The 14,405-nt window shown below is 44.8% G+C and overlaps 1 protein-coding gene across 1 annotated transcript in view; it reads left to right on the top strand.

Annotated features, from left to right (window-relative positions):
- The window catches only part of LOC140187686 (uncharacterized), a 20,157-nt gene extending 8,829 nt beyond the window's left edge, over window positions 1-11,328 (top strand). The window contains exons 2-4 of the mRNA XM_072243227.1: window positions 5,423-5,531; window positions 5,627-5,951; window positions 9,476-11,328. Of these exons, the coding sequence (XP_072099328.1) occupies window positions 5,423-5,531; window positions 5,627-5,951; window positions 9,476-9,591 (550 nt within the window). The 3' untranslated portion in view covers window positions 9,592-11,328. The remainder of the gene's footprint in view (window positions 1-5,422; window positions 5,532-5,626; window positions 5,952-9,475) is intronic.
- The last annotated feature ends 3,077 nt before the right edge of the window (window positions 11,329-14,405 follow it).

Raw genomic sequence — 14,405 nt, 5'->3', positions numbered from 1 at the left:
GAATTGACAGATTAACCATCTCAATGGAAGGGATGGTTGAGTCTATTCACACCCCCTTCATTATTCTGTCTTCTGCATCCTTCCCATGAACTGGTGACTAGTGAGAAGACATGGGAAGAATTATATTCTTTAACTGTAACCATGCAGATTCTCAGCATGATCTTTGAAGGGCACACTCTTCCTCCAGCAATGAAATGTTTCCCCAACTCAACATGCCACGGCCATTCCCCACCCTCCCCCTACACTTCCTGAATATCTTGTATCCATGAATATTTAGTTTCCATCCAGGACTTTGTTAATGTGCAATGATAGTAATCTATAATAAATATTATGTACAACAGGATGGTCACTATAACTTAAAAGTACAGTTGTGTCAGCATGAATTAATCAGTCTGACGGCCTGGTGGAAGAAGCTGTCCCAGAGCCTGTTGGTCCTGGCTTTTATGCTGCAGTACCGTTTCCCAGATGGTAGCAGCTGGAACAGTTTGTGGTTGGGGTGGCTCAGTTTCCCAATGATCCTTTGGGTCCTTTTTACACACCTGTCTTTGTAAATGTCCTATATAGTGGGAAGTGCACATCTACAGATGTGCTGGACTGTCCGCACCACTCTCTGCAGAGTCCTGCGATTAAGGGAAGTACAGTTCCCATACCAGGCAGTGATGCAGCCAGTCAGGATGCTGTCAATCGTGCCGCTATAGAAAGTTCTTTGAATTTGGGGGGACCATAACCAAACTTCTTCAACCGTCTAAAGTGAAAGAGGTGCTGTTGTGCCTTTTTCATCGCACAGCTGGTATGTACAGACCACGTGAGATCCTCAATGATGTTTATGCTAAGGAATTTAACCCCAGACTCATTGATGTCAATAGGGGTTAGCTTGTCTCCATTCCTCCTGTAATCCACAACCAGCTCCTTTGTTTTTGCAACGTTGAGCGAGATGTTGTTTTCTTGACACCACTGTGTCAGGGTGATTACTTCCCCGTAGGCCACCTCGTTATTGTTTGAGATAAGGCCAATCAATGTAGTGTCAGCAAATTTAATTAGCAGATTGGAACTGTGGGTGGTGACACAGTCATGGGTATACAGAGAGTAAAGGAGGGGGCTTAGTACACAGCCCTGAGGGGCACCTGTGTTGAGAGACAGAGGGGCAGAGGTGAGGGAGCTCACTCTTACCACCTGCTGGCGATCTGACAGGAAGTCCAGGATCCAGCTACACAAGGCAGGGTGAAGCCATTCTTTGTGCTGGTTGTGTTTGTCTCAGCCAAACCTTTGTGTAGAATATTTTCTTCCTTTTAAAATGACACTCTGTCTTCAAATCTGATCTCAAACCCTCTTTCACACACTCACGCACACAAACTCATGCATACACTTACACAGACATACAGGTTTCCCCCACCATTCGAAGGTAGAGCATTCCTATGAAACGGTTCGTAAGCTGGAATGTCGTAAAGCGAAGAAGCAAGTACCATTTATTTATATGGGAAAATTTTGTGAGCGTTCGCAGACCCAAGAATAACCTACCAAATCATGCCAAATAACACATAAAAACTAAAATAACAGTAACATATAGTAAAAGCAGGAATGATATGATAAATACACAGCTTATATGAAGTAGAAATACTTTTCCGCAATCATTGCCTGAACTGTTCTCCGTAGCGAAAATCTCACGCAAGCGCCGTTGGCAAAAACACGTACAAGCGCTCTCCAGTAACCTTTAAGCTATGAAGCTGCCAAATCATACCAAATAACACGTAAAAATACACAACCGATATAAAGCAGAAATAATGTATGTACAGTGTAATATCACTTACTGGAATTGGGACAGTGCGGAGCACAATGATGATGGTGTGTTAGGCTGAGTCGTCGGAGTTTGGGTGGTGCAGTGGCCCCACCCTCCGGGCAGCGAACAGATACTGATCCGTGAAGCATGCAGGGGTCCAGCGGTAGCCGGGAGCCACCCAGCACATCCTTAAGAAAAAAGCCGAAATAAACAAGCTAATTAATTAGGTGCCGCCTGGCACGTAATTGTCGGCTCAGATCAGAGGCAATTGCTGATTGCGTCGCCTCTGATCTGGGCCGACAATTACATGCCGGGCAGTACCTAATTAATTAGCTTGTTTATTTCGGCTTTTTTCTTAAAGATGTGCTGTGTGTCTCCTGGCTACCACTGCATTCTCTGCGAATCGGTATCTGTCTGCGGCCTGGGTGTTGGGGTGGTGGGACACTGAGGTGTCATCTCATCGTCGTCTGTTTCCATTAGGGCAGGCAGCTCATCTTCTCCTATGACTGCCTGCCTCGATGTCGAAGGTCGAGGTTCGTCGTCTGCTGTGGCTGATGTGGAAGGCTTGCTTGACTGCTGAGCCTCGCGCATTTTTCTATCATACAGTTCTTTGTAAGCACTCAAACCATCGTACAAATATGCCCTAAACCTACGTACCCTTTCAAAATTAAAGTCGTACTTTATCATTACCCATTCGGTTTCGATTGTTATCCTTTCCTCTTCCAATTGCATCAGCTCTTCATCTATCAGTTCTTGGTCATGGGATGCCAAAACCTCTTCAACATCATCTTCGTCACATTCCACAAGCCAAACTCACTTAGTCCTTACTTCGTTAACCACGATCAAAACGCTTAATTATGTCTAGTTTTACGCTGCGAGCTCTTTCAGGCTTTTCCGATACCATAGAACTCATCTTGCAAATGGCTGCTCACAGGCAGTTGTTTAAGCAATGCCAGCTAGAATGCAGTTCCGAATCCGGGGGAGAGCGGCTGCTCGGGGCATGTGCTGCTTCTTTTGTGCGCTGCTTTTTTCGTAACAGTGAAAACGCCTTCTGTTAGCGAAAACAGGGTACTAATGTAGGTCTTTCGTAACAGTGAGGTTTCGTAAAGCGAACGTTCGAAAAGCGGGGGGACACCTGTACACACTCACACAAACTCATGCATACACTCACACAGACGCACTCAGTCACATTCACACTTGCGCACTCTCACACTCGTACACTCTCACACTTGTACACTCACACATGCAAACTCCTGCATACACTCACACCAACGCAGACAACTCACAGTCACATTCACACTCTCACACAAACACAATCACACACAAGTACACTCACATGTATAATCACACACACACAGACACACACACACCATTTACAGACTTACATTCGTAAACTCACACTACATGAGACACACACACACACACACACACACACACACACACGACTCACACACTGCCTGGTGCCCAGGGATCGAACGCCTGTGTCATTTTCATCCCCACTCAAACCCTCCAGCTGCAGTTGGTGTTCTGTCCCAGCTTGTGTTGGTTTACTGTAAATATTATGGTTTACTGTTTTGCTTTGAAAGGAGACCCTCAGTAATTCACTGCAGTTTCAAGGACAGGAAAGACTCTGACTCCATTGGTCAACCATCTGAAAAGACACGCGTGCTGGAAATTGAGATTAAGTGTGAAAATGCTGTGAATACGCAGCGTCCTTGCAGAGAGAAACAGATGACAGTTCAGGTCGAACTTTAATTAAAGTTATCTCCAGTGGTTCCAATGTTTGATTGACCTGAATCATTTACTCCTTTGTCTCTCCACAAGCGCTGCCTGACCCGCTGAGTGTTTCCTGTCACTTTCCTTGTTTGTGACCACCATGTGGTAGGCGAGCGGGCAGCCGTGGCCGTGACTTGGGACAGGAAAAAAAATGGTGATCAGGGTGGGGAGCAGGGGCTGAGAATGTGAAATAGCAGGTGAAGGAGGGGAAGAGTGGCCTTGGGGGAGTAGGAATGGGCAGGACTGGGACTGAGGCGGAGATGGTGACAGGCAGGCTGTAGCTGTCTGGGCTGAGTAACTGACCCAGCCACACACCCACAGCTCTCCACTGAGGCTTGGATCCTGCTCGGTGCTGTGATGCTAAGAAACACCAGTATTTTGGTCATCAGGCAGGGCCCAAGGGTCAGAGTCTGCTGGGGATTAACCAGCTCTGTCCCTCTGGAATCCAACACTTCCCCATTGAATGAAACCCCAAAGACCTCCTTCCCCCAGATCGTGTGTTGGAGCAGTGATTATTATGGGCTGCCCATCTCAGGCCCTACTGTAGCACATGAATATTTTGTATAGATAATTAATACAACTTAAATCATTCATTTTAAGCAGTTGTTCGTATCTAATACTGTATGCAAAATCAGAATCAAGTTTATTATCACTGACATATGTTTTGAAATTGATAGTTTTTCGGTAGCAGTACAGTGTAATGCATAAAAATAACTATAAATAACAATGGAAGTTCAAAGTACGTTTATTACCGAAGTATGCAGAGATTATACAACCTTGAGATTCGTCTCCTTACAGGCAGCCACGAAACAAAGAAACCCAAAAGAACCCATAAATAAAAGACCATCAAACACCCAATGTGCAGAGACAGAAAAAAACAGCCATGCAAACAATAAAAGTAAGCAAATAGCATTCTGAATGAAAGTGAGTCCATAGACACAAAGCCTGGAACAGCTGGAGCAGGCTGCAGCCTGAGTCTCAGTTCAGTGCACGGCGAGTAAACGTCATGGAGCCCTCAGACACAGAGCCCAGGGCAGGCCGCAGCCTTAGCCTCAGTTCAGTGCAGGGCTGAGTAACGTCATGGAGCCCTCAGACACAGAGCCCAGAGCAGGCCGCAGCCTCAGCTGCAGTTTAGTGCAGGGCTGAGTAAACATCATGGAGCAGCGAGCAGAATCGGCTCAATCCTTGATTCTTGCCCTGATACCCTGCCTTTTCAATCCACGTGGCCTGATGTTTAAATCATCCAAACATTGGGCCGTTCTTCGCAGAGGACCTGGGCCCCGTTGCTTTGATACACTCTGGGCTTGGACCCCACCGGCATGTTTTGGCCTGTACCTGACCTTTCCAAATCTGCCTGGCACTTAGATTGATCAGGCTCGGTCTCGGTTTAGGTGGACGGGTCTCGAAGCTGCCTCGATCTCCGCTGACTTTGCCTCGACTCAGCCTCACCTTCACTTGCCTCTCCATTGTTTGTGATGATCATTTACGATAAATTTTACAAGAAAAAGTGTTATTAATAAAGTATTTAGTCCTATTCTTCGTTTTGTTCTCCGCCATCAAGTAGTCGCTGGGCTTCACCAGAAGAATAATGGGGTAGTGTTGATGGGTTCGTAGACAATTTAGAAATCTGATGGTGGAGGGGAACAAGCTGTTCCTAAAGCATTGAGTGTTGGTCTCCAGGCTCCCGTACCTCCACCCTGGTGGTTGTAATGGGAAGAGGCATATCCCAGGTGGTGAGGGGCCTTAGCGATGAAAGCCATCTTCTTGAGACATCACCTTTTGAAGATGTCCTCGGTGGTGGGGAAGTTGTTGAGTCAATCTATTTGACTTGTTTTTTTTTAAAGGATATTTTAATTATCTTTCCTCCAGGCAAAAGATGAAAATAGACACAGCACCTACCGTGCCCAGTGACTGTGCGGGTCCAGCAAGCAAGCGGAGTAGAACATGGGATACTTCCACTGAGGCTCCGAGAAGAACAGTACTGCTGTTTTATACAAGTTCTCTCACAGTCCACTTTCTCTCCGCCTGACTCTGCAGAATTTGTTAACTTTTTTTTCCCCCCCGACATTGCAGGTCGTGCACCAACTGTTTGACGCCAGCACCTCGGTTATGTACACCGTCCACGAGACCGCTGACGAAGAGGGTGGGAAGAGCGCCAATGGGACATCCAGTTTGAGCAGCAGGAGCGAGAGCTGCACCCTGACGACCAGTGCCCCCTCCATGAATAACTGCCCTCCGTGTTCGAGAAGCAGACAGCCAGTGAGTGTGGCCAGTGTGACAGACCGTGCCCCAGCCAGACTGAGCCATCAGCTGTGTGGGGGCAATAGATTCTGTGGAGTGAACCAGTTGCATAACAAGAAAATTCAAACCACAATCAAACCCAAAGTTAGAACAGTTGGTAAGTTATGTCTACCTAAGCCATTGCTGTTTTAAGAAGATCTTTGACATTTTGGGTACATGAAATTTGGTGCTAATTTTCTTTTAATTCTCATTTGTGATCTTGTCAAGGTGAGAATAGAGTTAGGGCATCTTTTTCCTATTTCCGGTACAGTTAGGGGAATGAGCGAGGCGGTATCTTAGATCCAGTTGATGAATGCATGGCTGGGAATTTCGACTTAGACCATAGACCACAAGATGTAGTGCAGAATTCGACTATTCGGCCCATTGATTAGCTCCCTATTCAATCATGGCCTTTTTTTAAAACTCAATTCCATTCCCCTACCTTCTCCCTGAAATTCTTCACCCTACCCCACCCGTCAAGAACCTACCAATCTCTGCCTTAACTACTCCCAATGACTTGGTTTCCTCAGTCCTCTGTGGTAATAAATTCCACCATCTTTCTAGCTGCAGAAATTCCTCCTTATCTTTGTTCTAAAGGGACATCCCTTCATTCTGAGAGGCTGCGACCTCAGATCCTAGACCCTCCTGGGAAATATTCTCTCTATGTCCACTTTGTCCAGACCTTTCAGTATTCCAGGGGTTTCAGTGAGATTCCCCTCTCGTGTATCTGTGTACCTCTTCATTGCTGGGCTTTGTGTCTGACCCCTTCTGGCTGCACTTGGTACAGCAGCTAAAGGTTTACCAGAAAATTATCCTGTTTCAGGAAGGGCATTTCATTCCAGAATGTTATCTCAGTGTTACTCTTATCAAAGTTAATGTTAACAACCCACCTAGTTACATGAAAGAAGAACATCAAATGACGAGTCATTTTTGCACAAAGGCATGCTTGCTGGTTTTAACGGTACTGAACAAAGTTGTTCTTGATGTTAGAGCAGGTTTAATCTCAGAATCAGGATCAGGTTCATTATCACCGGCATGTGTTGTGAAATTTGTTAACTTAGCAGCAGCAGTTCAATGCAATGCATAATATAGAAGAAGAAGATAAAAATAATAAAATAATAATAAGTAAGTAAGTAAATACGTATATTGAATGGATTAAAAGTAGTGCAAAAAACAGAAATAATATATATTAAAAAAAGTGAGGTAGTGTTCACGGGTTCAGAGACCATTTAGGAATCAGATGGCAGAGGGGAAGAAGCTGTTCCTGAATCGCTGAGTGTGTGCCTTCAGGCTTCTGTACCTCCTACCTGATGATGACAGTGAGAAAAGGGCATGCCCTGGATGCTGGAGGCCCTTAATAATGGACGCTACCTTTCTGAGATACTGCTTCTTGAAGGTGTCCTGGGTACTTTGTAGGCTGGTACCCAAGATGGAGCTGACTAGATTTACAACAGTCTGTAGCGTCTTTTGGTCCTGTGCAATAGCACCTACTTTCCGTCCACCTGAAAAATTGGGATCTCCCAGTGACCACCCATTTTAATTCTACTTCCCATTCCCATTCTGACTGTCATGATGAGGCCACACTTAGGTTGGAGGAACAACACCTTATATTCCGTTCGGGTAACCTTCAACCTGATGGCATGAACATCGATTTCTGGGACTTCTGGTAAAGCCACCCACCTCCTTCACCATTTCCCATCCCCTTTTTCCTCAATCACTTTATTTCCTTGCCCATCCAGTGCCTTCCTCTGGGGCTCCTCCCCCTTTTCTTTATTCCATGGCCTTCGATCACTTTTACCAACTTATTTCCCAGCTCTTTACCTCATGTCCTCCCCCTTCAGATTTCACCTATCACCTGGTGTTTCCCTCACCCCCTCCCTCCAACTTTTAAATCTACTCCTCAGCTTTTATTCTCCAATCCTGCCGAAGGGTCTCGGCCCAAAACGTCGACTGTACTCTTGTTCTAGATGCTGCCTGGCCTGCTGAGTTCCTCCAACGTTTTGTGTGTGATGCTGGCACTTTAAATGTTTTTTTTTCTGCAATATGCATACTATGAATATTTGGAATGAATACTGAAAATCACATTCTTTTTATTACTTACCAAAAAAAAGTCAGAATATAGAATCTTTCACATCAAACAGACACAAACCACAACTCACAACAACTGACAGGCCCAATGGCAAAAATAAGATGTTCTGACTAGGTGGCATCAGCGTTCACGGACTGGTGATTTGGTCAGAAGCTTCGGACTTCCATTCTGTGTTTATTGTTACAATTTGTAATAGTGTTGTAACTTGACAATGTAAATACGTTGAAGCTCTAATACGTTTTAAAGGCTGAGGTCAATTATAATTTAGAAAATTTGATGGATTATATTCATTCACATAATTACAGGGGATTTCACAATGATAGTATCATAGATTTCAAGATTATATTAACATATATAAAAAGTTCCAGCTGCACACTCATGCAGCTTAAAGGGAACACTGCTCACAGGGTGTTGCCTGGATCAGTGGACATCTGCAATAAAGGGAGGTTAGAAAAAATTGGGGTGTTTTCTCTGGAGTAGCGCAGGCTGAGGGGCATCCTGATAGAGATTTATAAGATTATGAGGCATAGATAGACAGCAAGCATCTTTTCCCAAGGTTAAAGTATCTAATACCAGAGGGCACGCATTTAAGGTGAGTTCAAAGGAGCTGTGAAGGGCAAGTTTTTACACTGAGAGTGGTGGCTGCTAGGGATGGTAGTGAAGGTAGTTAGAGGCCCTTGGATTGGCACGTGAATGCCAGAACATGGATGTGGTAGGCTGAAGGGATTAAGCATTTGATTATTAGTTTAATTAGTTTTGCATAACATTGTGGGCTGAAGGGCCTGTTTCTGTGCTCTTCTGTTCTATGTTCCCCTTATCTCAGTTCCAAATGGCTGAGTCCGTAGGAAAGCTCCTCCCTAACTCCAGCCTGTTAAGCTGTTTAAACACTTTTAGGTTTTTATAAACATAAAAAGACACGCGGACAGGAGCACGGATTGGAAAGGATTAGAGTGATGTGGGCCAAATGCACGCTCAGAGGACTAGCTGATTTGATCAGTATGGACAGGTTGGGACATGTGTGTGACTCTGAGATCTTCTGTCATTCGTGCAAAAACTAAAATATATAATCATAAAGCACTCAACGTCTTCTCACACCGAGGAAACCCACTGTCCCGGAACCAGTCTGGTACATCGTTGCTGCAAGTGGATCCTTTCTCAGGCAAGGAGACCAGAACCATAGACTATATTCAGCAGAGCCCTATATGGTGAGGTTGAAGTACTAGTTAGACATAACTTCATAAAATTTAGAACATTACTGCATAGTACAGGCTCTTTGGTCCATGATGTTGTTCTGACCATTCACCTACTTTAAGATCAATCTAACCCTTCCCTCCCACGTAGCCCTCCATTTTTCTATCATCTATGTGCCCATTTAAGATTTGTTTAAATGCCCCTGATGTATTTGCCCCCTACCAACCCTGGCAGGGTGTTCCATGCACCCAACACTCGCTGTGTTTAAAAAAAATCTTACCTCTGAACTTCATATTTATATAGTTGCATTCCGTCACATTGCTTCAAGCTGCATTGATATCCTTTTTTTTTGTTGTTTCCAGGTATTCAGGTGGCATTTGGAGAAAAAAAACTGCTTGCTTCTCAAGAGACTCAAACTGATTGGACATTCCAACCGTCATTCCCAGTGCAGGATTACTCATGTTCTGTGCAAACTTAATCATTGATGCTGTTTAAGCTTTGTAAATGTCTCAGATTTGTTAATGAACAGATACTTTTCCCAGAGTTCCCAGTTGTTTGTACGTTTTGCTCTTTTGTCAGTCGCACAAAAGAACCCCCATAGGTGTGTGGCCTTCTGGTTCACCCCTACCTGGATGAAGAGGCAGCTTGTGCACCCCAGACGTTGGTTGACATCATTGTAATGGTAATTGTCTAGGTTAGTTGCAGGTGTGAATTGTGTGAAGAAGTTGGACAGGTCCGAACATTTTCAGTTCTACTTTTTAAAAAAAAAAGCTAGTTTTCCTCTGGGAAATGTTTTTGTTAGCTTTAGGGGAACAAGAGGAATTTGCACAGTACTGTGTACTGCCAAAGGACTCATTTACAATAAAAAGCCGAACACTCTGAACAGGTCGGATAGCATTTCTGAAACGAGAAAGGGTTAGCATTTCAGGGTCCTGGACTTTATATCAAAACTGACTCGCAAAGCTCCCAACGTTATCGAAAACAGTTAACACCCCAAACATGCACAGTTTGGGGTTGGCGTGTCTGGAGAGGTCCTTTTGATGTGATTGCGGAATATTTGTAAACTGGCAGTACTAAACCACTTGCAGGCAGAATTGGGGAAAGCAACCCAGTGTCCAACTGTTGCTATTCTCCAGCAGGGCTCCCTCTTGATGTCCATGTGCTGCTTGTTATGGGTGGCGTTTTCTGCTGCTGCTGAAGGGATGCAAAGAAACATTCTCTGGACAAATTGTTCAGATTTTATTCTAACAAGTTCCAGCGAAATTTGATCAATGTTTTGAATGAACACCATGATTGAGCCCTTACTGTCTTCCAGGATAAAGTATTCAGAAGATTCTTCCCCTCTAAAAAACCTATTACTTTTAGAGATCCAGCACATAACAGGTCATTATGACCCAACAGGCCTGCACTGCCCAATTACACCCAAATTTCTCCTTGGTTCAGACCCAAATGGCCTATCCCTTGTTCTAAGACGGTTTTTTGGACCTAAACTTCTCAGCCAGAGAAACATCATCCCTTCATCCAGCCTGTCAACCCTTTAAACTTTTTATGTTTCAATTCTTCCAAACTCTAAAGAATTTAGTCTTGGATTACTCAGTCACTCTTAACACAGCAAGCTAGCCACTCCTGGAACCAATCCAGTGAAACTTTGGTGCACTTGCTCTTTGGCAAGTGGATCTCTCTCAGGCAGTGAGATCAAATCTGTATACAATCTGTCAGACACAGTCTCAACAGGGAGTTCACTCTCTCTGAATAGTATTTTGACGTCTCCAGCATGCAGTCAAGGGGTAGCAGGAGCCTTGGTTTAACATTTTGCTCAAATGACTGCACCTTCCTGAACAATGATGAGACAAAAACTGTCTCAAAGGCAAAGCTGACATCTTATTTACAGGCTGTCTAGTGATTATATTACTGCCAGGTATGGCTGTTATTACTTATCTACTTTTTTTTTCCTATTGGATTTGGTTACTTTTATCTCTAGATGCAGAAGAGACGAGAGAGCTATTCTCTACTGAACTTTTCTGTGAAGATCAATGTGTGATATACGTATAGCTGACTATATGTAAGAGTTTGGTTTTGCATGATTTTTGATTAAATATTTTTAATTTGTTTGATCAATATAAATGTCGTTTTGTATTTAATTCCTTAACTAGAAGTAGCATTTTCAACCAAATAACCACGGTATTATCTGCTGCTGTTTTATGACTGAAGTGGTGTATCTAATTTTAATAAAGAAACTTGGATGTATTCTGACTTAAGACATAGAAAAAGGCCATTTGACTCACTGAGTCTATGTGCAACGCCTTTCTTTCCATTAATTTCCTTTCTGACTTGATTTCCCTACATTTAATCTAATCTACCTACCGAGACGTTAAGGGCAACTTGTACAGTAATGCACATAAAATGCAGGCCAGGCACTATCTAAGGAGAAGAACAAAGGAGACAGGGTTTCAGACTGAGAACCCTCATCAGGTTTGGAAAGAAAGGGAGAAGAAGCCAAAATAAGAAGGTGGGAGGGAGGGGAATGAGAGGGAGTACAAGCTGGATGGTGATAGGTCAAGCTAGGTGAGTGGGAATGAAGTGATAGGTGGAAGAGGTAAACGGGTAAAGAAGATGGAATCTGTTAGGAGAGGAGGGGGAACCATGGGAGAGGGGCACCTCAGGAAGGTGAGTTGAAGAGAAGGGGAAAGAGGGAGGCCAGAATGGGGAATGGAAAAAGTGTGGGGGGGGGGAGAGAAATGACTGGAAGTTGGACAAATCAATGTTTGTACTGTTGAGTTGGAATATGAGCTGTTCCAAATTCTGATTAATTTCTCCCCTTACAACAGTCTGCAAGTTGTAAATATGACAATGAGCTAAAGTCCTGGCCTCCCAGACGCTGATGCATGTGTATGGGCTGTAGGTAAGTTTGGTGTTGTAAGCTGGGGAGAACCCATACCAGGTTGCAACAGAGTCTGTTTTGCCATTGAGGTTTGAAGTGCGTTCCGACGGGGGCTACAGACTTTTGCGTGTGTGTGTGTGTTTCTGTTCCTTTGTCACTGGGAGCACTCTACTGATTGTCAGATAGCTGTGTTCTTTCAAGGATCAAAGTTTCCCTCTGGTCATGAGAAGGCTCATTGTGGATCTGGTCGGGAAGCCACTCGATGTGTAGGTTCTCCTGAAGTGGGTATTCGCCACGTTTGTGCGGTGGTTCCCACTGAACAGTGCCACAGCAGGTAGAGTCACTGTCTCACAGTTCCAGAGACCCGGGTCCCTTCCTGACCTCCAGCGCTGGTCTGTGTGGTGTTTGCACGTTGCCCTGTGACTGTGGGTTCCCTCTGGATCCTCTGGTTTCCTTACTGAAAACATGCAGGTGAGTAGGTTTCCTGTCTGCCGTACATCGCCTGGTGGATGGTCTGTAGTGTGTAGGTGAGTGGTATGATCTGGGTGGGAATGTGGGGAGAATGAAGATGTGGTTCACAGGGGATCGGAGTAAACAGGCCTGTCTGGACTGTGGTCTGAAGTGCCTGTGTGCTTTACAGCTCAGTGTTGATTGAGTAGCTACAGATGAGGTGGGTAAGACAAGTTGGGCAGCTTGTCATATGGTGTCTGTTAGTTCCCAGGAAGATGCACTCCCACACACAACGTTCTGGAGGTGATAACAGTGGGCTGGTGTACAGATGGTTGATGCCAAGGCCAAGACTGAATGATCTGCTGTGGAACTTGACTCTCGTTCTTCCCAGTTTTTCTCCTCCCCAGCAGTCCCTTGGGGTCGATCGGTGGAGGGGAAGCAGAAAGTTGCTGACGGGGCAGGGAAGCTAGTTCCCTCTGCCTGTTTCGTTAGGTTTCGGTATGGTCCCAGCAAAGCTTGGCCAGGATGCTGTTCTGTTTTGAGTGTTAATGGGCCAGAGATCCCCAGATGTCGATGAGGATGTTACCCTCGAGAAACTCCCTCAGTTATTTCCTCTGTCCTCCCACCTCTCTTCCCGTGGCAGAGCCCAGAGATGGTGAGAGATTCAGGATATCCCAACAACCCTCACCATACGCTGGGGCTGAGTGTAACTGCGGTCTGATTGTTGGAGATGTTGCCTTGAGGAAAGGCAGTGATACTCATATGAAACATTTTGCATTGCAGAGTTGGTGGTGTCTCCCCAGTGTGTTCAGTAGGTGGTCAGGAGAGTAGGAATTCCTGCTGCCCAGCAGATTAGCAGCTTGGTGCCCGATTTGAGCTCTATATCTTTAGAATCCTCCTTGTCCCTTTATCTCCACTGGCATAAGAAGATAATGGCAGATTTTGTCAACAAAGTTTGTCTTTTCTATGGGAAGTAGGATAAGGGGAGTAGTACATTTTTTCAGGGTCTTCCTGCAGTCCTTTACGATTAAGGGCGATGTTGTATGGCAGGGCAGTGTAATATTAAATCTCTGTGTTGTGAATGTGGAGTGTAAGGCCCATTCTTTTGCATGGTCTACTGAACAAGTCAACGAGCTCAGCCACTGCAGCTCAATTGATTGAGGTTGGGGTAACCTTGGTTCTGGAGTGAAGGAAGGGTGTGTTGGTCAGTTTTTCTTTGGTCCTGTAGATCAGCTCCATCCTGCAGGAAGCGATGAGCACTGGAGCGGGGAACGTGGATGTTGCGGTGAAGTAGCTCTTCTTGATAGCAGTCTGCTCCACAATGCACTATTGTGTATCTGTTCATGAAGATCATCACTCATCCCGAAGTTCCACTGTCCAAAGGGGAAGTCGCAGCAGAGACCACAAGTATCTAAATGGAGCAACAGACAATTTTCTGGAAGAACTCAGCAGATCAAGCAGCATCTGTGGGAGGGAGAGGAATTATTGATGTTTCGGTCTGAAACCTTGCATTAGTCCCGATGCCCAGGGATGCTGTCGGAGCTGCTGAGTTCTTCCAGCAGATTGTTTGGTGCTCCAAATTCCAGCATCTGCATTCTCTCATGTCCCTGGTATCTGGAAGAACACTTGAATCTCCAGAGTAGTAGGCTACGGACCAAGTGTTTTGAAGTATTTTTGACGTGTAGAAATGCACAGGAGGAGCTTACTCAATCTATTGTTTCCACAACAACCAAAGTGGTCATTGCCATTTCTCTGCTCCAAGTCCACAGATTTGGAGATTACAGCAACTTGCTTCTATCTAGCATTATTTTTCATGAGCTTTGTCCCAAGCTAGTCAAGTACGTCTGTTGTGTGAAGTGGCCAAATTGAAAACACAAGTATCTGCAATTATTTATCTAATGAGTCAATAGTTAATGTGTTCATAGGTGTTAGGTGAAACACAAATATGGTTCAGGATGCAG

Source organism: Mobula birostris, chromosome 25 (genome assembly GCF_030028105.1).
Source record: "Mobula birostris isolate sMobBir1 chromosome 25, sMobBir1.hap1, whole genome shotgun sequence".
NCBI lineage: Eukaryota > Metazoa > Chordata > Chondrichthyes > Myliobatiformes > Myliobatidae > Mobula > Mobula birostris.
Note: the sequence above shows the minus strand (reverse complement) of the source record. Positions and strands in the feature narration are given on the sequence as shown.